Raw genomic sequence first — 23917 nt, 5'->3', positions numbered from 1 at the left:
AAAGGTTATAATCTAAATTGAGGACAAACTCATAAGAGCAGGCAGGCCAGATGAGTGGCATGGGACCAGTCCATGGTCTGGATGCGGCCCACAGACTGGCCCCACACTCTGTGTGCAGCACGTGCCCTGGATTGGCTCTGTACACCACATGTGGCATGAAGGGCCAAGGCATGCCACATGTGGCATGTAGGTCTAGTTCAAAACTCACAGGCAACATGTGACCTGGATAGGGCTCTGTGGGCCAGATCTGCTCTACAGACCGTATCTTTGATATCCCTGATCTAAACAACAAAAATAATTACTAACAAAGGCTACACAACAGCATGTAATTAAGAGCAGATAATTCAAGAATGTTGTTGGCACATATCTTGTTCATTTGATGTGTGCGCATATGTGGGAACACTCTTTTGGAGGAAACACTGCAAAGTGGCATGTTTAGATGTATACCTGGAAGCAGAGAGATACAAAAAATTTTTATTTTCTCTGTAATGCAATGTTTTTCTTATCGGTATTAAATTGCCACATCATAAAACCTCTGTTGACTACATAGGACTGTCTGGATTAAATATATTTTAATTTCAAACAACAGTTTTGCATAGTTTACCCACCTCCTCCTTTTTGGGCAGTCTTTCATGTAGTGACCAATTTTTCCACAGACACGGCAGCATCTATCATTAGGTGCCAGCTCCCCATCTGTCAACACTTTGGAGTCAAAGAAGTATTCCTGAAGAAAGGCATAAGACTATCACACTGGAAAATGGATTAATTTACTAACTTAAAACAGATGGTGAAGAGCAGGAAAGACTCCTTCAAAGACTGCAAGGGCGGTGGCATCTCCAGACTTTCACTCCTGGATGTCCTGTATTCCTTTCTTAGAGGGTACTGACAAACAGTACTCTTGTGCTGCCATAACATTTTTTGTGGTGGCACAAGTTACAATCATACAGACTTCCTAGCCCCCTGTTGCACTCCAAGTGCCTAAAAATGTTGTTGTAACCAAAGGCTGTCACAATTTGTGATGCCTTGTAGGGTCCCTCTACATGTGCAGGTAAAGGTGCAATGGGATCTAATACATGATCCATGCAATCATGTCTCCTACCATGCCACAAATGCATGGCAGGGGGCATTGCACATTAGATCCCATCATGCCTTATTGCTCGTGCAGGAGGGTGCAATGGTCCCAATATACCAGCAAGAAGCAAGCTCCCATAGCTGGGAGCTTCAGCTGTGGTGGTGCCCAATGCATTCTGGGGCTGGGAGACGCAGCTGCCACGATCTTCCAGCCTTGGAGTTGCATGAAACCCCTGAGGCTGGGAAACTGCAGCAGCACCCCCGTGGGCTGCTGTGACCCAGCTGGGCCCTGGCACCAGGAGGCATGCAGCAGGAACCCAGCATCTGGAGCTGCGGGACTCTCGGTCCTGGCACATGCAGAGTGCTGCTCCGTAGTTCTAGTATTGTAACAGTCAGCAGCTGCTGGGGCTAAGTCCGCTCAGCTGTGGGACTCCCAGTCCCAACTGGGCACAATTCTCCCGTGTGACTGGGAGCCGTGTCAGCTGTCAGGGCTCCCAACCACAGGAATGACCCTGCTGCTGCAAATTAAAGTTTGATAGTAACCAGCTATAAAGTTAGTACACATTTTCAAGGTCTAACTTCATACCTGGTTAGAGCTTTTTATGGCATGATAGATACTTTGCACGTGTAGCTGGTCTCAAGGTAAATGCATAATTAACTGATTGTGTGATACCTGTAACGTGTAGAAGGGGCCAAAGAGGAGGACATCTGATTGCTTATTGTAGGTGCTGGGAATTCCCCTGGCACACCTATCTTGCTGCCAAACCACTTGCACGTCCATTCTTGCAGAGATGTGCCCCAAGTTAGGGTGTGGCACCCAGGGTTGCTATCCTGCAGGACTGGGTCCCCAAAGTCTCAGAAGCAGCAGGGACCTGACCTCTTGGGACAATGGTCCCTGTAAATGCCAGTGAAACTCCACGGCATCTGTTTATACTCTGAGAGATGACCTGCACTGATTCCCAATACTGGAATATGCATTTATAAGCAGAGGCAGTTGGGTCTAGATGGGCATATAAAAGGACTCCTCCATACTAACCCCAGCTCTGGAGTTTTAATCAAATAAAATACAGACAATACTAACTTCCCGCTCTTCTCAAATAGATTTAAATTTAAATCGCATCACAACCCAAATGTTCCTGGGAAGCTGCCAAGGTAACACCTGCTTTCACAAGGACCCTGATACAAATATAGCCCACTTTCCAAGAATGATGAAAATGCCTACAGGACTGTAATTCTGCTTCCAGTACTATACTTTGCTTGGTATTTAGCCTTATGTTGAGTTGTATATATTATTAATCTCATTGTATGTCTTATTGCTATGAAAGTGAGCAGGAAAGTACAACAGTTTGCTCTGAGTGCCCCATTTTGATGGACAGAGAAAGGAAAACATGTACAAGTTCTGTACAACAAACTATGTGAACTTACAGCTTCTCTTCCCACTGCTGGATAAAATGGGGTACCAAACAGTTTTCGCCCATTGATAAATGCCTTCATTATGAAATTGGTCACTGTTGAAGAAAGGACAAAATCATTGGAAAATAGAAAGGCACCTTGCTGTAAAAATTGCTGAGTACAAGTTCAGCAGCAGGCATTGAGATCTTACTTTTTCTGGAGACTCCAGCGCCAAGATTATGATTCAAGTCAAAAGGATCTGTATAAAGGAGGAAAAATATGTAGGAGTTTATAAAATATTACAATGCAAAATTCTCTTGCATTTTATGAATATATTTCCATGTTGATAGTCCTATGGTAAGTATACTCATAGCATAGATGGGATAAGATAATTTTGGGTTACAGTTATATTTAAAGTTAGGAGTCTATTTTCCCATGTGTGTACTGGCAAACTGAATTCTCAGAAGCATTAACCAGGGTTTGCCATAAGATCCAGTGTATCACCAGAAGAGATCCCTTAAACAACTGTGTTCTTCTCTTGCTAGGTAACAGAAGAGAAATCCAATAAAGTACCTTCAATGGCAATGCATTTGGAGGTCCACTGTTTCTCAAAGGTGGTTAATAGTTTCTTCTGCCGAATGCTGATCACATATTCCTTGAAGTCAAATTCTTCAGTGTAGAATCGCAGCAACCCTAACCAGAGTTCTCCTAGTGATTCAGTGTTCTTTCCAAGAGAAGGCAAACGCTTTTTCTACATGCAATTTAAGACACAGTTTATACAGGTACAACCAACAAAGTACTTTCCCGCCCCTAAGCTATATCGTAAGTAGGAACTTGTCTACATGGGACAGTTACAACTATATAAATTAAGGTGTCAATTTTAACCTCTGTAGTTATAATGATTTAACTCCCAGTGCTGCACTCTTATGCTGGTGGAACAGAGTTCTTTCCTTGTTCAGCTTGTCACTCTGGAAGGCGTTTAAGCTAAACCTGCCCCTCCCCAAAGCCATTTATTTCAGAATAATGGAAAGTTATGTTGAAATAATTATAACAACTTAACTATACTACTAAACTTGTACTAGCGTAGCTGGCAAAACTTCCCCATGTAGACAAGACTGATGATTTAGTGAATACTTTGGAATTAGAATATTACCAGTTCTTCCATGTCATCAAAAAAAAAGGCATTCCACCCATCAACCATTCTCTGTGGAATCTGTTTTCCATCAAATATCTGCAGAATAGAAGAACAGTTACATTTCCATTAGTCAGTGGCACCTTGGGTTCAAGTAAATGTAAACCAGTTGTAAAACAGCTCGTTACGATACATTTCAAAACAGATTTTTATTTCAGCTGTAGTTTGATATGTTTACATGGAAGCACAAAGAAAATATTCCGATGCCATTTGAATATACCTGAATGCAGGCAATCCTACTCCTATATCAAATATTTTGGTATTTTACTTTTCTTTTCTTTATAACTATGAAGAAATGCACAAAGTCATTCCATCTGGTTGCAACCAGCTGCTGCTCCCTCTTCACTAAAACTCAAGTTAAGCAGACCATAGCAGACCTACTTATTTTGAGCATAATTTCATTTATATGAAGGAAAGATCTGACTGCAACTTAAATGCACTCCAAGAAGTAGCCAGGCAACAGCTGTCTCCAGAATCAACTGGAGTAGCTCAAACTTTTGCATGCAGTGAACAGAAAAGGCAGGCAGGGATAATTCTCAGAACTAGATTACATGCAAGGAAAGGAAGGTGTTTGCGTCAGCGTAGTTCATTCCAACTTGAGGTGCAATGGAGGTATATATATTATTTTATTAGAACAATTCTCAGCACTTAGAAAACACTAATTACAAAGTGCTGCATAAATATTTTCCAGTTAATTCTTTTGTCAGCATCTCATCAGGAAGGCAGGTAAACTTCTCCCTTCTTTGACAGATGAGAAGTTGAGTCAAAGCACTTACATTGCCTGAAGCTATACAGCAAATCAATGGCAGAGCTGGACTTGGAACCCAGGGGTGTCGAGCTCCCAGCTCCTAATTACATCACCATGCATCCTTTCTGACTGATTCCTTTCCTTTTCCCTATAACCAAACCCCAAGACAGTGAATGCAACAGCACAAACTAGATACAATATACACTCCTGGTTTTCTTGCGGTTTTCTCAACAAATCTGATCTATACTACAAAGCAGAATTTAGGAAAAGGATGATGAAAAGCAACCCAGCATTTTCAATTGTCTTGCTAACCCAGTGGTGCTCAACCTTCAGTCCACAGGCAAGATAAGTATTGGGCTGGTCTGTAAGCAAGCTGTTTGGGCCTCAAGTGGCAGGATTGGGCCTGAATCAAGCTCCACACTGCCTTTGCCTGACTCTGCACCCCAAGATTGGGCCCTGTCCACTGAGATCAGGCCCTGGCACCACCCACACTAGTCCTGTGTGCCCAGATTGGGCCCTGTGCCATCCTGCACACCTGATCTAGTGCACAGGGCCGTGCTATCTGGCCCCTGGGACTTCCCATGGGTCCAGAAATTTGGCAGCATGGGAGCAGCTACTGCTCCTCCACTGCCAAATTTTTGGACCTGTGGGGATAGATGACGGCTCTGGGGGCAAGATCTGGCCCACGGGCCAGAGGCTGAGAACCCCTGCTCTAACCCACAGGACCAGGGGATCTTGTATTTCATTTAGAAAAGGGAATATAATTTCTTCCATTACTGCTTCCCGAAAAACCTACCTCCTGAAGAACTGGGATAACTGGTGGGTTTCTTTGTTGTAGAAAGTACAACACCATAAGAATATAGGCATATGAAGACAAACTTCCCCTCGACGCATCTCCGATGTCACAGCGCTGAAAAAAACATATTTTAAAGGATTTACTGAATAAAAATTAAGCCACCAGATATTTAATAATAACTATGGCACTGAACAAAGACTTAAGCATTAGCAAAAAAAAATGTTTCATAACTACTTCACAAAGTCTAAAAAAGTACATGTCCACACATCCTGTGATAGCTGTCAAGAAGTCCAGGAATAAGATCTGACCAATCCATAAACCTGCAATGATCTCATGGAGATATGTCTTCCCAGTACTAAGGTACAAAATTTTTATAAATGTTCTCTCGAGTTCTGCACAGTTTCTAACAGATAAGTCTATTTACATTCACAATTTCAGCCTTATAAAAACAGTTTTCCTGAATTTATGCTAACAGAGATGGTTTTGGGATTTTTTTCACATTTCATTTGGGTTTGTTTGTTTGTTTTAACTGTAATGAATTTTTTTTTTTTATATGAAATGATTTTCTAGTATCATTTCCAGCTTATACTTCACAGCATTAGGCTAAGGTAGGGCTATCCAACTGGCAGCCTTTGTGACCTATGAACTGTTCATCTGCAGCCTCAGGCGCTCACCTGGCTGCTATTCTCCCGGGCTGTCTCTAGGCTCCCCCCTCTGGCTGCAGCTTTCTCCCTATACCCTAGGGAGAGGGAAGGGGGAGAAGAGAGATAGGGACTAGGGGAGAAATCGCATCCGCATGGTGCAGTAGGGAGGAGGGAGGTGCACTTGTGTGCAGTGTAGCATGGGGCAGTGTCTGGGTGGTGCCTCTGGTGCAGCCCCCAGGGGTTTAGAAGTTGGACATTGGACAGCCCTGGGCAAGGGCATAACATCCCAAGAGATGAAACCAGAAGCTTACTCTCCTTTTTCAGTCTGTGTGAAATACAAAAAGCAAACCTTAAACAAAGGGAACTACCACATTCAAACTTGAAGAATATCAAACTTAGTGTTATTAATAGTACAGATAAGGACATCCAGTTAAAATCACCATATTTAATATCCTATAGTTACTTTCAAGACATTTTTTAAAATATAAATATTTGTAATTGTATTTAAAAACCCAAACTTTTGATTATGTAGTAACTGGTACCAAAATGGAAGATTTTTTTTTAAGTCTGCTATAGAAAAACAGCAGCAGTATTTCTTGCTACTAATATCTGAACTCAAGTGCTAACAATGGCCTCCAACATTAGGAAATGCAGGGCAAATGCATGGACCCTTAAACTCGTTCCCCCTGGTTAGGATACAAAACAACTTATTGGCAGTTTACTTTGATATAAAAGTGTACACACGTTAATGCACTTACTAGAGGTGCACTGATACATTGGTCCATACCGTATCGACACCGATAAAAGGAAAATTGACATCGTTGGCAACCGGCCTTTCTGGCTGATGTGGCCCATAACATCACTGATAAATGCTCAGTGCACGTGTGCAGCCGCAGCATGCACGCGGCTAGGAGTGAAGCCTGGCAGCATGGAGATCAGCGTCCAGCTGTTAAGTCTGTGGGGGGAAACAGGTGGCGGGGGGCGCACACTGAGGTCCCCACAGTGAGGGAGGGAGTGGAGCTGGGTTTGGAAAAGGGGCAAGGGCAGGTGCTGCCTCCAAGGCAGGGCACAGGATGGAGCCACAGGTGGCTTATCTGGGGGGCAGCTCCTGCTGCTGTATGGGAAGGCATGGGGGGCAGGTGCCCCCTGGATTTGTGCATGGGGTGAGGACCAGGGGCTGCACTGGCCTCTTCCTGGTAGTGGGTCTGAGCTGGGGCTGCACTTAGGGCAGGCAGTGGCTACAGCAGATTTTGGGGTGGCTGTAGCCCACCTTTGCAGCACCACCGCCCACCCCAAGTGCAGCCCCAACCCAGCCCCTGCTGGGAAGAGGCCAGCACAGCCCCTGGACCTGAGCCTGCAGCCTGCCCTTCCCCGTACTCAAATCCAGGGGGAAACATGTCCCTCATGCCTTCTCTGGGGTGTATGTAGCAGTGGGAGCCATGCCCTCTGCCCCGTCCAGATGAGCCACCCACGGCTCCTTCCCATGCTCTGCCTGAGCTGGGCAGTGCCTGCCCCTGCCTCAGCCCCACTCCCTCCCTCACCATGGGGGCCTCAATGTGCCCCCTCCATGCCCTTCCTTCCTCACAGACCAGCTGGATGCTACTCTCCAAGCTGCTGGGTTGCATATTGGGAATCAGGTCAGTGTTGGCCAATATGGCTGGTTAATAATCGGTCATTGGTATTGGCCGAAAAAAAATTAAGCCTTTGTCAGTGCACTCCTAGCAATTACCACAGCAATATCTGTAATATGAATCTAAGACAGCACTGTCTAAACTGGTGGTCTGCAGGCTGTATGCAGTACCCTGAAAGGTTAGCATATGGCACATTGGCTTCCACCCTGGCACCACTCCCTGCCCCAGCAGCAGGGTTCTTTGGGCTTCCTTTCCCTCCTCCAGCTTCTACTTCTTGCCTCCACTCTTGGGGAGCAGGGAAGAGTAGCAGGAAGGGTTTGGGGTACCCAAGCTGTGCATGCAGCAGAGAAGGGGGCCATGCTGCTCAGTAGTCAAGAAAAGACCTGGGTGGCTTGCACAGCAGGTGGGCACCATATGCAGGCGGGAGGGGGTGTTACTTCTGCAGCAGCATGGAGCTGGGCTGCCTGTGCTGCCCTGGGGAGGAATGGAGGAGGAGGAGAGCTGTGTCCACACAGCAGGGAGAGTGGCTTTGTATGAGATTGGGGCTACAGGGTGGGTGCCACCTACATGGTGAGTGACCCCTAGGGCTGGGACCCCAGGTTTGCGACCCCCAGCTGCCTAGAAGTTGGACAATCCTAATCTAAATATTTTGTTTATTAATATATCAAAACTTTTATCCCAGTTTTTATAGACAGAAACACTTAGTTAAAACGTTCCGAGTGATTTGTAGAAGGCCACTAGAGGAAAATCCTAGCCAAAGGAAGTCAGGAATCTCCTCTCCTCCCCCGCCCAATCATGGGGTCTTTTAAAAATGTAACTAGACTGTCCAGTCCCCCTCTTGGGAAATTCATTATTGATACTGGTAAAATACAGTGGATCCTGGAACACATTCTGGAGCGAAGTCAGAAGCAGATTTTATGGTACCCCACTGGAATACAGCACAGTAGCTGCTGATACTGCAGTACAGCTTTATATCAGTAATAAAATATATATCCCATTAGTGTTTCCATTAAAATACATTAATAGAGCCAATTAAATGGTGGAGAATAGTAATGAGCTGGCTGTGTACCAAATCATTTACTGTTTATTTCCAAAAATCTCACTGCACAGAACAGTTACTATTATGCTTCATTACAAGATTACGAGAGAGAGAAACAAGCAGCTTTCTTTAGATGTAAAATTTATCAGCTGGATGCACTAGTGCATTCTGAGCCACAACTTGTTAAGCTTTCTGTAATTGCAACTGGCTTGAGCTCAAGAAATGACTTTTTTGGAATATCAGCTTTCCAAGAAACAAACACAGTTAACCAGCCAGCAGAAGGCATTAAAGGCCAGCTTCTACACTGGAATACATGTCTGTAACATGACTGGCTTCAAAGGAAATAACATACATTTCTGGGGTCAGAATTTGTTTCTAAGACTTGACTATGTCAATATACGTGGCCACTCAGGACATCAGCAGCTTAAGAAAGGTTCTGCTTGTTTTCTTAGGCACTAGCACACGTGAGTTTTTTCAGGACACGGACCATCTAGCAGGGAGCATAGTTTCATACAAACAGGGATAAGAGCCATGTTTTCATTTGCTATTACCTTAGCAAAAACTTTCATTGTATAACCCAAGTATTGTACTCTAGGATCAATAGCTGCGTATGTAGCCAGCATTCTTGTGTTGTGCTGTGCCTGGAAAAAAAAGGAGTCAGACAAGAGTTAGAAAATAGTTCTCAGTTTAGTTTGCAATTCAGACACAAGGATTATAAGGAGCCAAATTTTGAGTGCGGTAGAGTCTCTGCTCACTTAAGACTCATGCATCATTCCACAGGGGTTGCATAAACACAACTGAAGGTTAAATTTAGATCAGCATTTAGTAAAACGTATCACCTGAAAATACCAGCAGAGTAATCAGTTCAAACGTGACATCACTCTAGGACAGATCCTGTCTCCACCTCTGCTCATGCAGAGGCTTTAAAAGGAACAGCAGTACGATGCAAGTCAGGAACTTGGGAGCCACACAGGGATCGTGCTGGCAAAAGGACCATGGGGAATACAGCAATAACAGCTCCATTTCTGCCTAGCTAGTTGAGCTAGGAGCTGGGCTGAGAATTTGGACCTAGTTGATTAAAATATTTAAAACAATGATACATCATTATCACTTCTGACTCAGAAATACTGCCCCAGTTAACTTCTGAGTCCCTTTAACTGTTTAGACTTCTTAGTTTACTGTCTGTATAGAATAACCCAGAAAAGAGTGCAATTTGTCTTTATGGAAACTGATACTCACCAGTGTATTGTATAAACTGATGTCTCCCTCTAAGCCGCTCCGTCGGTGTTCAAATTTTACTATAGGCACTTTGGCTGTTGTTATAGGCAAGATGTTTCTTAAACCTGAAGAGGCAAGACTTCAGTACATAAAACATGCCCATAAATATTAAATGTACAAATAAATACCTGTAATCACCATGCAAAACACACTTAAACCACATACCTGGATGCTTCTTAAGGATTTTTGCCAAACCTTCAATAATTTCTTTACAATTTAGTTTCTAGGGAAAAAAAAAAAAGTAGCAAAGTCTGAGCTATTAACTATAGATCCTATCCTAATAAACAAGCTTAATACCAAATACTTTATTTCATGGAGCAAAGCTTTGTCCCCACAAGCAACAGAGTGCACAGTAAGCCACTGGTCACTCTGCACTAATTCCCCATGTGAGCCTTTAATGCTCACTGCAAGTGAGTGTCTGTGCAAGGCAAAAAGCAGAATAAGTGACATCACACCTAACGTGCCCAAAGAGTGCTCCAGTGGGGTGCTGCCGTAGTGTAGGTGGCACACTGTAAATTCACAGCCTACCTACCTGAGTAGGAAGTGAAACATAAACCTGTCTTCATTTTAAGAGTATACGTTGTACATTGTGAAACATTAAAAAAAAAAAAACAACCTCTCACCTCTGCATTTTCATGGCCTTCCAAAGTCATGCAGATATCCAGGTCACTGTCCCGGAATCCAAATCCATTTTTTGAAGAGCCAAATAAGCAAAGTCTAGCCTTGTCTAGCCAAAAGAATAGATAGAAAGTGTCACAGGAGAGTTGTTGATTTTGCTCATTTGTTTAACTTTATTTATTTATTTTTTTTTAATAACTGCTTATTATAGTGACTTGCTTCACTGAGGCAGGAGGCTGGGAATCAATTTTCTGCAATACGCTAAAGGGGCTTTAAAATTAGTTTTTACTGGATACCTCCAAGACTTTCTTTTAGATAAACAGAGGAAGCTAGGACATTACATTAATTTGTACGTGCAGTAGATAAGGAATTAAAACACAAGTGATTTTTTGTTAGCCCAGTGCATTAGAGATTTGCTAATTAAATATTAATTTCGACATGCGCTTAATTGTTTTATTATCGTACAATGCGGCGCTGGCTTTGATTGATCTGTTTTTGAATACACACAAATACTTTTTTTTAAATAGGTCAAACATGCACTTTTCCTGGCCTTGCATGCCCCCTGTGCTGAGGTCAGGATGCCAACTGTTATATCATTTACACCACCGCAGGTCTCCTTCATGCTAGCACCATTACAAAGCAAAAGAAAAAGCGCAGAGGGCTCAAGATCAAGCTTAACTAGCTGCAGGTTTATTTATGGATACACAACAAATAGAGACATTTTAATCTTAAACAGGACAAATAAGTAAGGTGGAGCACAGTGATATTTTCCAGACTACTGGCATTTTAACAGCAAATTGTATATTGTACCTGATATTAATTACATACCATTATATTCCTTTCGAATAAATCTTTCCAAACTTGCCAGAATTTGTTCTCTGTTTTGTTGCTCAGATAAAGGAGGTGATAATTCATCTAGGGGAAAAAACAGGAGAAAAAGTATGACGTAATGTTCTGCTAATTTTTTTACACCAAAATATCATCATTTCACAGACTCAAGTATTTCCTAACACTATTTCTCTATGAATAGTTAGTAAAATGTATTTCTGAACTTTTTTGTATTAGTCAGTGCTGAGAGCATTCTATTTTGGGGCTTGAGCCTGCTGCTATTACTCAGACAAAACCAATCAGAGGGGACTTTTCCTAAAAAGAAACAGCAGAATCAAGCAAACACTGAGGCAACTTTACTGAGCAGAGTGAACGCCTTAAGAACACAAGCCACTTATCTCCAAAACCAGTGAAAAACTCGAGATGAAAGTTCTTCCTCGAACTTATTCTGGGATAAAATTCTAGACTGGAATTTCTACTGAAATCAAACAGCATGACAAGAAAATACAAACACGGGGTAATTTCTATTTTCAAGGATGTGGATGTAACTTAATGTCCTTCTGCTGAAATCAGCAGAGCTATTACCTACGTTTATGGAAACAGAAGTTCGCTCTATAGAAATTACGACTTGTAGCACAATAAAAAAAGTCCCAACTGTCCCAACAGTAACGGAGTACTTACCAAAGCATCTCTTGCACACTAGATCAAGTATTTCCCGAAATCTCTCTGTCATTGGTGGTAGTGGTTTTAGATCAATTTTCTTAAAATCCTCTGGGCAGTCATTTTTGGAATGGCCATCCCGTTTGCAGATGCTGCATACTATAGTTGGAGGCTATTCAATGAAATAAATAAATTAAACTCTTAATTTACAGTATTTCCATACATTCCAATACTATTTCCATACAAGTTTGGTGCAACCAAGAGCATTTGTAGGGTGAGCAAGGACAGTGTTCATACAGAGCACAATACAGGAGCACCCTTTGACATATCACCTTCAGGTCCCAGATGTCGTACCCGTAATGGGTTGAGCAGTATACCTTATTTTGAGATATAGGCAGACAAGGTTCCTTGGGTGAATTTGATATCTTTTATTAGACCAACTCAAATGGTTGGAGAATAGTTATTAAGCAAGCTTTCGGGTTCAAAAACCCTTCGTCAGGCTCAGGAAGCTGCAGCAGTTGGTGAGATAGACACGCAGATCTTTGAAGCAAGTTTTTGTTTATTTAAGGAAGGAAGGAATAACCAGAGTATACTCTCAAAATCCAATACAGCATGCTCAAGCCTTGTTACTTCTTATGCGCAATTTCTAAAGCACCCTTAAAGATGATGCCTGGAGCACATCAGCTAAGCCGTCGGTCGTGCACTACTCGCAAAGCTTCTAGATTATTTGTTCCCCCAGCAGTATGCTTCTATGAGAACCTGAAGATCTGCACACCTTGCTCAAATTTCGGCTCAAATTTATTCGCATCTAAGTGGAATTTAGGACCACATTTGGATTAACTTTTACTGGGATTGGCTAAGCGCTAGAACATTTTGTGGTTAGTGTGGTTTGATTCCGACTTTATTTTGTACCGCATTGTGGTGAGATACCCTTTTCATCTCTGATCTTTTCAGGTTAGGCTCCTGGAGGCAAATCTATATTGTATCTTTTCAGGTTAGGCTCCTGGAGACAAATTTGCAGATTGCAGCTTACTTCTAAGAGGCCTTGGCGTCGCTGAGCTGCTCTTCGTGGTTTGCCAGTACAGGTGTTTCATTGCTTTGACAATGTTGTGAAACCACGCTTCCCTGTTTCGGTGGCTCAGTAGCAACCGTGCAGTCAGAACACTTGGGTTTCTCTTTTGTCATTTTTGTGCTTTGTTTCTGTACTGGCAGCAAAACTGTAGATATGGGTATCACATCCCCTTCTTTTTGTGAATAAATTTGCCAAAATAACTTTTGAACGTCCCACAGGTCCTAAGCAAGTTTAAACATTCACATCATGAATATGAGGGGATTCAGAGGAATATTTTATTTGATTAGGAATAATATTCCTAAAATGGTCAGAATGACTACGGTGAATTTACACTTTAGAGCTCATTACTGCTGTTGGCACAGATGCAACGGTGTTGCTAATTCTGGTAGCATTAGGCGTAGCGGCTGTTTCTAAGCACCATTTACTTTATAGATTAACATAAATCTTATAACTAAGATATGATGAAAAATTAAACGGGAAAGACTAGTAGTTTTACATATGTAACTACAATAAAATATAAATTCTAGACAATACTACATAAAAATATGTAATAATAATACGTTTATAACACTGGTTTAAAACAACAACAACAACAAGCTTAAACTAATAATACACTAGTTCTATAAAATGGTTGATGAATAATTGAAGTTCATTTAGGAATTAAATATTGATGTAATAGGTCTTGAAGCTGAATAATTAGAAAAGTTAAAATAACTAGTAATAATAATAAAAAGGTAGGTGGTGGAGTTGCTCAGTACTTTGGAAGTGGTTATACTGAGATAAGACTGATCGTGAGTATTCATCGTAGCTTGATAACGGTGGTTGACTTTACGGAGACTCGATGATATCTTTGACAATAGGGATACATTTCTCTCAGAAAAGGATAGAGTCCAATTCGAAGTCTAATGTAAACTCCTCCAATCAACAAAATCCAAACCTAATCTCCTGCTGCCCACAGAAGATGTGCAACTCTGCTAGTGATCTTCGCAGAATTATTTAAGTTAGTAACAACAGCATTACGAGTTGCAGCAAATAATGGATAAAATCAGTGGGCAATGTCTACGAAAGCTTGTTGCCATGCAGGAATATAGCGAATTCTTGGTGGATTTGTACGGAATTGATCCGATATTTTAAAATACGGCCATCATCAATCTAAATTTGAAGTTGATTGTTAATTATTTGTATTTTTCTCATAGTATGGCCCATTTAAGTTGACAAGCGATCCAATTGCTGTAACAATATTTGTACAGTAAATTTTTTATAATCATTGAGGTGGACTGTATAATGTGTTTTACATCTCAAAACATATTTATATGGTCCTGAAGAATTTAACAAATATCTGCCATTGATCTGTACACACTTATTTTGTTCACAAACAATTGTTTGATCGTGAAACTGATAAATACCATAGGTCGTTCTGTTTGTAAATTCTATTTGACATGGAATAACTTTGTGAATCACTAATGCTTTATTTAAGAACCATACTGACTTTTTTACACAGTTCTGAAAATGTAATCTATCGTTGTTTTCACACTGCTTGTACTAGTTTTATTTAAGCATACTACAAATACTGGGTTAGTTATTAAAGCAGGTATAAGCTTTTTACACACTGTCATTGTAGGAAGTGCGCATCGCGTGGTAATTACGGATTTTGATTCTTCTATCTGCTCTAATGGCGGACTGCAGAATTCTACCTGTGGTAGTTTTGTTTCACTAAATACATGAGCTAACAAACGCTCTCTGATGGTAAAATTTATAAGGACTTCTGTACATTTATGAGTTAAAAGAAAATTGGATAAGGCTTTTGTAGTAGCATGAGTTAGATTTAAATGATGTAAAGAAACTTTTACTTGTCGAGACACTAAATTTTCTAAATTATCTGTATGAGTTACAATGGCACGTAATAATTTCGTATTTAGTATATTTTGCTGCGACTGGAATTTTTGCTCTAGAGAATGTCTGTTATGAGTTTTATAACAATTAATGGTTAAAGTAATTTTCCATGGTGGATCAATAGTAGCTGGGTAACGTTTTGTAATTTGATATACAGGTTGCGTGGGTCCGATTGGTAATACCGCAAATAGAGGTAATGTGTGTAACTGAGTATAATTATTACGAACAGAGGCGTTTAATTTGTTGAAACATGTAATATTACAGTTGTCTATTGGATCAAGCCAACTGCTGTTTGGTATTAAGAATAAATGTCTTTCTTGTTTAGTAATATAAGCTGGGTTTAATGTGAAAACTTGAATTCCTGATGATGCGTGAAGCCACTTGTTGTTAAATAATAGAACAATTTTCTATTATCTAAGGTGAGCTTCGTTTGGAACTATTCCAATAGGCGTTAATGTCAGGATAACCACACTGAGAAACATTGAGGCTATCTTGGGCAACATCGAAACATCCTACAAATGGGTGTGATATGGTTTTTGAACGTTCCCATGTTTCCATGTCATATAACGGCTGGATAGCACGTAAAAAATAACCTGTTCCATCAGTAAAATTTGTAACTTGTCAATTAACTGGATAAGGTGAACGCTAACAAGATACTAACTTATTGAGACTAAAATTAAACCATGGACAACCGTTTTCATCAGTGTTATTATCTAAGTTGAGCAAATTTCGGGTCCAGTTCCAATATTGAAATGACCACATACCACCTGTCATTTTTAAGAGGGAAACTTGTTTTTTTTTATAAAATAGCCTGGACAGGCATATAGATTTCAGGGAAGTGTTAAACCTTTTCCAGTAATGTTTTGTAAATTGCAAGTACTGTTAATCATTAATTTGGTCCAGTTTTCTTTATTTGACAAATATACATTTTGTAATTTAGACATATTATAGGCTTTTACTTGCCCTTTATCGCAATTACAATAAACCCAGATTTCGCACTCATAGATTGTACTACAATTATCTACCCATTTTGATCTTCTATTAGAGTGTGTTTGGTTAAGTAGCACTAATGGTGTCTCATAGGAATGGATGTAAATGGTTGCATTGAAATCACAGGTAGGTGATGAGTTTTCTTGGGTGACGCTAATTAAAATGAATCTGAAAAATATAAAAGGAAGACTCGCTTCTCATTACTTTTGACTACAACACCATGAAATTGGAACTGTATATTTTCGCCCATCATGAAATTTTATTTTCACCGTACTGGGATTCAACAGGACCTGAACCGTAGCAGGTTTAGGTTCTGGACTGTTAGGCTATTTAACTAGGACAGGGTCGCCTGTTTTCCATTTTGGTTATTTGATTGCTTTTAAGTTTTGTTTTGGCGTGTCCCCTCGGTTATTTATTGACTGCATTATTTGGGGTACCCAAATTTGCCAATTAGTAAATTTTCCTTGATTCAGTAATTTAATTTGAGCTTTAATTATTCCATTTGTTCATTCAATCACTCTAGCTGATTGAGGATGATAGGGGATATGAAATTTCCATTGTGCTTTTGGGCATTGTTCTGCTACCCAAGTTTGTATTTTATTGGATGTGAATGCTGAACTATTGTCTGACTGGATTTCTTTAGGGTTTTTTCAATATCTACATACTGTTTGGATACCTATCTTTGTAGCGGCTGTAGTTAACTTATTCTGGGGAACTATTGTAATTTTCCTTGTTCCTAAATTTACCACGGTAAGGGTATAATGATACCTTTTGCAGCCTTCTAAAGGTCTGATATGATCTATTTGTCATACTTTATTAGCTTGAAAATTTTGTGGGTTATAAACTTCTAACTGCTGCTGTTTATGACTAGGGATAAACTTGTATTTGCTGCACTTCTCACATTTTAATACTAATTTTTCTATCTGTTGTCTAGTAACTAAGATATTATTGTCTACAGCTATTTGGTATAGTGCTTTGCTACTGACATGGCCAAGAGCAGTATGCCACTGTATTATCTCTATTTCTTCTTTTGAATCATCTGGGTGTATTTCTGCTCCCCAAGCGGTAGCTTGTTGATCTGCTCGTTGATGTCCTTTAGGTGTATCCTTCTGATGAGCAGATACATGTTTGATATGTATTGGACTTCTTAATTTGGTAACTATCGCCATGATGTCTTTCCAGATTTCTGAAAGAGCTCTATTTCCTTTTTCTAGCAAAGATTGAGTATTTTGGTCATTTACATTTGTAGCCATAGTAAACACAAACATTGAATCCATTCCCAGTTTAACTGGATCATCGGGGTGCTTCCATTCAGCATGAGTTAAAGCTAGTTTTACACCTCATAATTCTCCTTTTTGTGCTGATCTATTTTCTGGCAAGGTCTCAAAGCTGGCTTTACACTGTTCACAATAAATGGTTCCCTTGCACTGAGCTCCCTGTTTGGATCCATCAGACGATAACCACGGATTGTCTTTTGTTTCTTCAAAATAAAACATGGTAGGTTTAATGCTTTCTTGATCTGAAATTCTACTAGACTTTCTTTTTCCTTTCGAATTGATATCTGGTTTCGTAACAAAGTAAGACAACGTTCTAACAGTACTGTCTATTTGACAGGAATTAACTCAATTCGAACACTTGCATCAACAAGCCAAGTTAGAGCTCCTGCACTAACACAGCACACATTATTGTTCCATAATTAACTGCTTCTAACGCATTAAGCAATGTCTTAAATTGTAATGTGACTAAATCTACGGACAGTTTATTGGAAGTGTAGGTACCAGAGTTACATGCTACTAGCTGTCTTTTGTTTCGTCATCCAGGCCTAATTTTCTAATTCATGAGATAAGTGAATTTTAATAGGTTCTTTTGGTACAGGATTATGAATCCGTACTGGAGCTTTTAGCAAGCTTTTTATATTTTGGACACATATTTCCAGCTTTCTTTGAGCTTCTGGTGTAGGTTTCTAGTTTTTCCTAACACGAGCTCGCATAGGACTTAAATGACTAGCTAGTCCTGGTACGAAGGTTTTCAGTTGATTTAATAGGTCTAAATATCCTCTAGCTTGTTTTAAGGTTTGAGGAACCTCAAAGTTTTGAATTTTTAAAACAAGTTGTTTATTGGGAGAAAAACTTTGGGGTGTTAGCTTTGTTCCCAATATTGTTCCTTCCTGCGAGGGTTCCTGAATTTTAGAGGGTTTTACTTTAAATCTTTTGTTTTCTAATAAATGGATTATTTCTAGCTTTTGCACTTCAGCTTGTTCCTTGGAAGGTGACAGTATTCCAATATCGTCAATGTATACAAATACACCAGGGTAATTTCTAAGAATGTTTGGTACTGCTTGCTGAGCAAAGGCTGGACTATTGTGCCAACCCATGGGCAAAACTTTAAACTTATATTGCTGAGCTCCTACAGTGATTGCCGTTATCCCTTTTGGATCTTTCAAAGGAATTGAATAGAACATGTCAGCTACATCTAATATTACTATCTAAGAATGGTTTAGTAACTCTTTTTGCAATTCTGCTAACATTTTTCTTCGATCAGGTTGCCCTGCTGCGCTATACAATACTGTATTCATGTTTACTTTCTTTAGGTCCATTACTACTCTGAATTTGGTGTCCTTTTTTGGCACACAAAAAACAGGACTGTTGTGTCTACCGATACAAGGTTCTAGGACATTATTTTGTAAAAGACCTTCTTTCCAAATTTCTATGAAATTTCGCTTCTCAGGAGCTAAGTAAAACTGTTTAGTATATACAACAGTTCTAGGTTTATTGAGCGTAATAGTAAATCTTTGATCCTCTAATATTGAACGTTCTATTGAACTTCACTAATTGGCAGGCATGCAATCAATACTTAAAATTCCTGATTTGCCTGGGTGATAACAGTATTTACATAATTTTTCTTCTCCTGCTATTAGTAAATTTCCTTGAAATTGAGGAAGTTTTGTTGAGCCTGTCACTCCCATGTATGTAATGGTTTGACCTGTTGGTTGGATTTTTATAGGTAAAATTGTTATTTGGCTTCCTGTGTCAATTAGCACTGGAATGTTCTTTTTATTTGTCACTACTATTTCCCATGGTTGATTATCTAATGGTGATCTTGGCTCTCCCAAGGTACTCACAAATGGTGATTCGGATTGATCACCAAAACCCGAATCGCGAGGGCCTGGGCATCCCTAATTCTCTGGCCTCTAACCCCGCTTGTATGCTTCAGCCACAAGCTGGGTGGTTGTCTTTTCAGGTCCTATTAAATCTGGTGTATTTAGTTGACACCATTGCCATACACTTTGTTTAAACCCTTTTCTACTTCCTAGTTGATTAAAGGCACGAGGAGTCCATCCGGATCCTCCACCTCTTCCTCTGCTTACGCCACGGGATCCTCCACGGCTACGAAAATTCGTCTGCTGACTTTGGGTGACTTGATCTACTTCTACCCGATTTACTTGTCCTCGTTTGGGATGTTCTTAAAAAAAATCCTGGATTTTTCTGCATGCTTTGATTAAGGTTGCGTCATCTGCTAGTCTCGATAACGCATGAATTAACACGATTTGCTTAGGCGCATGTTTTTTAATCAACTGGCAAGCTAACGGAAGTTGAGAAACACGTTCCGTGTCTGAGGCCCAGTCACGTCTCCCTCGCGCTTCATTTCTTATTGCTTTTGTTGATAAACCAATAATAGAATAACAGCAGTTTTCTTTGGTATTCTACCACCCTTCCGACAAAGGTTCACCTTCAAGGGACAAATAAATTGCAAGCTATATTCCTGGACTCAATGCTCGTTTATCCCATTGGGGGTTATCTGGAAGGTTTAACATATTGCCACCTCCACGAATTTTCCACAGAAGAGTTCGAAACTCTCGTTTTGTAAAATTGTCTCCCAAGCAGGAATATGTTACTCTACCTACCCAGGTGAGCAAGGGCTCATCTGGTTTTCGTTTACAGTGTTTGGCTTTCTTCTATTTCTGAATCCTTAAAGGACCTCTCTTCTACCATATACCTAGCTGGAGGGGGTGCTTCAGGTGCTTGCATGCCATCTGGAACAAAAGCGGTTTCCAACTTTATACCTTGTACTGGTGCTGAGGCCGCTACTGGGTCTAAATCTGCATTGTATGAGGGAAGTGGTTCAGCTTTGATTTCTTGAGATTTTAACTGGGAGCACAATTACTGATTCTTATGCTCCAATCGCATGGTTGCCTGTTGGTCTTCCATTCGATCACAGACTAATTTACAACACGTCTGTAACAGTAGTGGAACTAATTTAGGAATGTTCAGTTCGCATTTCTGGTTTTTACCCTTTGCTGTAATTGCTCCTGCTATCCCACTTTTTACTAACTGCTAGCACAAATTTTGTCTCAAAAGAAAGTCACTTTTTAAAGTCTCAAAAGAAAGTCACAAGATTAATTAACTGTGATTGGTCCTCCTTTTGGCACAGGCTCTTTAAAAGGTTTGCTTGCTTGGCATTATCATGAAGATAGTCATAGAAGCACATCAGCCTGTTTCCTTCATCTTGTTCAACCTGAGTTTCTTTGGCTTGTGCCAGGGTTTGGACTGCACGTGTGGCCTACAAATTGGGTTTTGAACCTTCTTCACCTTCCTCTAGCATACACCGCCATGCGCAAGAAACTGCAGCTTTGAATGAACCTGTGTTAGAGCAACAACTCCATCCTTCTTGAGTCATTTGAACTCCTGGGAACTTTACTGGGATTGGCTAAGCGCTAGAACATTTTGTGGTTAGTGTGGTTTGGTTCTGACTTTATTTTGTACTGCATTGTGGTCAGATACCCTTTTCACCTCTGACCTTTTCAGGTTAGGCTCCTGGAGGCAAATCTGTATTGTATCTTTTCAGGTTAGGCTCCTGGAGACAAATTTACAGATTGCAGCTTACTTCTAAGAGGCCTTGGCGTCGCTGAGCTGCTCTTCGTGGCTTGCCAGTACAGGTGTTTCATTGCTTTGACAATGTTGTGAAACCACAGGTTTCCCTGTTTCGGTGGCTCAGTAGCAACCGTGCAGTCAGAACACTTGGGTTTCTCTTTTGTCATTTTTGTGCTTTGTTTCTGTACTGTCAGCAAAACTGTAGATATGGGTATCACACCAGAGCTCAGAAATTCTACCAGAAGATAAAAGTAATCAAGGAGGCCAGGGAAATGGGAACAAAAATTCAAAAGGTTTAAATTGCAGAAAAGTAGAGTTAGATTTTTTTTAAACACGCATAAAACTACTTCCTCAATAAGAACAGAGGAGCAATGGAACAAGATGCCCAGAGAAGATGTGAAATCTCCTTCATAGCAGGTTTTCAAGGAGAAGCTGGACAAGTATTTGCCTGGGGTGGTTTAGGTATAACATGTCCTGTATTTATGCAAAGTGTTAAGACTAAATAACCTTTGAAGTCCCTTACAACTCTATGGTTCTGAGATTCAGTTTTAAGTCTGGTAACTTCAGAAATTAATTTATTTTAATGTATGCAATGGGGAAGGTAAGGAATCCTTTATTCATAGGTCTCAGCATCTGACAATATTTAAGTACACAAATGATCACAGCTTGTCTCTCAACTTATTTCAGTTCAATTTGCCTATCGTGACTAGCCAACATTAAAAAAAAAATCAAAAAAAAAAAATCACTGATTAAAATAGATTTAGATATATATAGTTCCAAAAAAGATTTTAAAGTTAAAAGTATCCCTTTAACAAACTGGACTTTTCAACCACAACAAAACAGCAAGCAGCGATCCCAAATATTTTCAATTATCATAATCAGGAAAAAATATATATCTCTACTGCATAGCTATCAGTCACACCAGTTCTATTCCATTAAAACCTTCAGTTCCATAACATGCAATATTATCCCCACAAATGCCATGTTATGAGGCATACTGAGATACACGGTAGAAAAGTCAGCATGCCAACGGAAGAGGATAATTAAGAGGGAGCATGACAAAACACAATTCTTTAGGAATGTATTAATGAAGACGCTGCAGAAATCATAGTGCTCTTATACAGTTTTTCAGAATTAAAGGACCAGTTTCCCTGAACTTCAATTTAATTCCTCCAGTGACAGCCAAAATAAAGAGATCTGATCAAACCGGAGTCAGTGATCATGTTCGTGACCAGGACTTTTGTCTCTGAGAACTCTAGGATTTTGGCTTGATGAAAACTGATTACTATCAATTTGCTCCCAAACATCTAATCAGCAACAGAAGGTCTGCAAATCTCTGACCACTATATTGGCAGGTCTTTGCTCTGCTTATCCATTTATTATTTCACTTCATATTCCTTCCCCCCGGAAAGGCTCAGAGTAGCTTACAATAAATTATAACAACCCACAGATAAATGGCAGACTCCCCAAATGACACCCCAACATTTTAGAGCTTCACTCCACTCCAGCTACCTACTCCTACTACCACAGCTATTACGCAGGAACGCAAATCCTCTGGTCCATCCCAACCACACTAACATCTATGGAGGCATCTACATGTATGCTTTACTGCAGCTGACTAATTAGCTCTGCAGTAAAGTGTCACTGTCTACATGTGCGGCACTATTAGGTCACAGTAAACTAAACAGCTCTGCTGTAGGATGGTACTGTCTGGGACAAATACTATCCTCTGGCAGAGTTATTTAGTGTGCTGCAAAACATGTGTAGACAATGGCCAAGGCTGGCAGGGGCACAAGGGTCCTACAGTGCAGGGCTGCCTGCCAGCTAGCTGCACTATAGCACCCTCGTGCCCCAGCCAGCCCCTCCACAACACACTAAGCCAGGATGGAGCAGCTCTGGGCTGGCAAGCTAACCCCCCTGGGCCCTCTGCCAGCCAGGGCTCAACCGCACAGGCTCAACGTGCTGTGGTCCTAGGTGCATGTGTAAGTGCTGCACCTGGGAGTAATAAACTCTGGCGTAAACTGTGCCAGAGTTTATTCAGAAGCATTAATATCATGTGCAGATGTGCCCTATATATAAAAACCTCTTCCCATTTTCTCTTATGCCACCCACTCTCTCCTGCCCCTCCCTCCCATGCAAAGGAGATCCTCCCCTTCTCTCCCAACGTCCCTCCTAATCCCATACCCACCTTGGCCTACAGCTGGCCTTTAAAATGCATAAATAATACCCCTGCTGACCAACTGCTGAAACTTCCTTAGCCTGACGAAGGGTTTTTGAACTCGAAAACTTGCTTAATAACTATTCTCCAACTATTTGGGTTGGCCTAATAAAATACATCAAATTCACCCAAGTAACCTTGTCTGCCTATGTCCTTAGACCAACACGGCTACAACCTACACCCCTGTAAACAGTACCCCCTCCCTCCAACAAATACAACATTTATATCCCTTTATACAAGGGATATAAATTCAAGAGACCCAAAAGAAGGAAATAACTGAATAACCCTCAGTCCTCACCTCCATCCCCAGCCAAAGGCCAATGCCAAAGGGTGCCCTTCAATAGCTTCCCATGGCAAAACTCACCTGGGAGTTAACCCAGGGAGGCCTGCCAGCTCTGTAGGGCTGCAAGCAGACCAGGATCTTCTCTCAGTTTGGGCAGCCAAGATGATGCCCGAGCTGGGCTGTTTGACTTTTATTACACTGAAAGGCTACAAATTTCTACCCTCAAATTTATGGCTGTTCCTTCTCCCAGAGGAAGGGAATATGGTGGAGGCAAACCCTGCAGTCCTCAGGAGTGAGCACAGGCACAGCAGTGGCTCTGCATAAACAGTACTTCTAGTAAGATCTAAGTGATATTTGCCAACAGTCAATACTTCTATAACCTGGAATGATCACATATGATGTCCCCCACTAGGGCAAATCCTGATTATTTTTCAGGAAAAGGGATCATGGTGCTGATAACATCGTGTTACAACTTCTCTCAACCCGTGGCGATACCCTCACATTATCTTCTTACTGGTCTATAAACTAAACTGTCCTGAGAGAGCAAGTACAGTTAAACAGAGACATTGGCTTTTCATGACAGGCAATGGGACAGTAACAAAACAATACATCTGTTTGGAAATCAAGGATGCATTTCTATCACAAAGTGAAGTGATGTACTCTGCAGCCAAGTAGTGCATTTACTCAAATCCA

The 23917-nt window shown here is 40.8% G+C and overlaps 1 protein-coding gene across 14 annotated transcripts in view; it reads right to left on the bottom strand.

Annotated features, from left to right (window-relative positions):
* The window catches only part of TUT4 (terminal uridylyl transferase 4), an 89524-nt gene that overhangs the window by 14356 nt on the left and 51251 nt on the right, over window positions 1–23917 (bottom strand). For all 14 annotated transcript variants that reach the window (XM_025191343.1, XM_025191346.1, XM_014525445.2 and 11 more), the window contains 12 exons: window positions 11919–12069; window positions 11238–11324; window positions 10415–10518; window positions 9957–10014; window positions 9753–9856; window positions 9065–9154; window positions 5200–5313; window positions 3617–3694; window positions 3037–3214; window positions 2675–2722; window positions 2497–2579; window positions 609–724 (listed from right to left, as the gene is read on the bottom strand). In XM_025191343.1, the coding sequence (XP_025047128.1) occupies window positions 609–724; window positions 2497–2579; window positions 2675–2722; window positions 3037–3214; window positions 3617–3694; window positions 5200–5313; window positions 9065–9154; window positions 9753–9856; window positions 9957–10014; window positions 10415–10518; window positions 11238–11324; window positions 11919–12069 (1211 nt within the window). The remainder of the gene's footprint in view (window positions 1–608; window positions 725–2496; window positions 2580–2674; window positions 2723–3036; window positions 3215–3616; window positions 3695–5199; window positions 5314–9064; window positions 9155–9752; window positions 9857–9956; window positions 10015–10414; window positions 10519–11237; window positions 11325–11918; window positions 12070–23917) is intronic.

The sequence above is a fragment of the Alligator sinensis genome, unplaced genomic scaffold, assembly GCF_000455745.1.
Source record: "Alligator sinensis unplaced genomic scaffold, ASM45574v1 scaffold63_1, whole genome shotgun sequence".
NCBI lineage: Eukaryota > Metazoa > Chordata > Crocodylia > Alligatoridae > Alligator > Alligator sinensis.
This window is presented reverse-complemented; position numbering and strand designations above follow the sequence as displayed.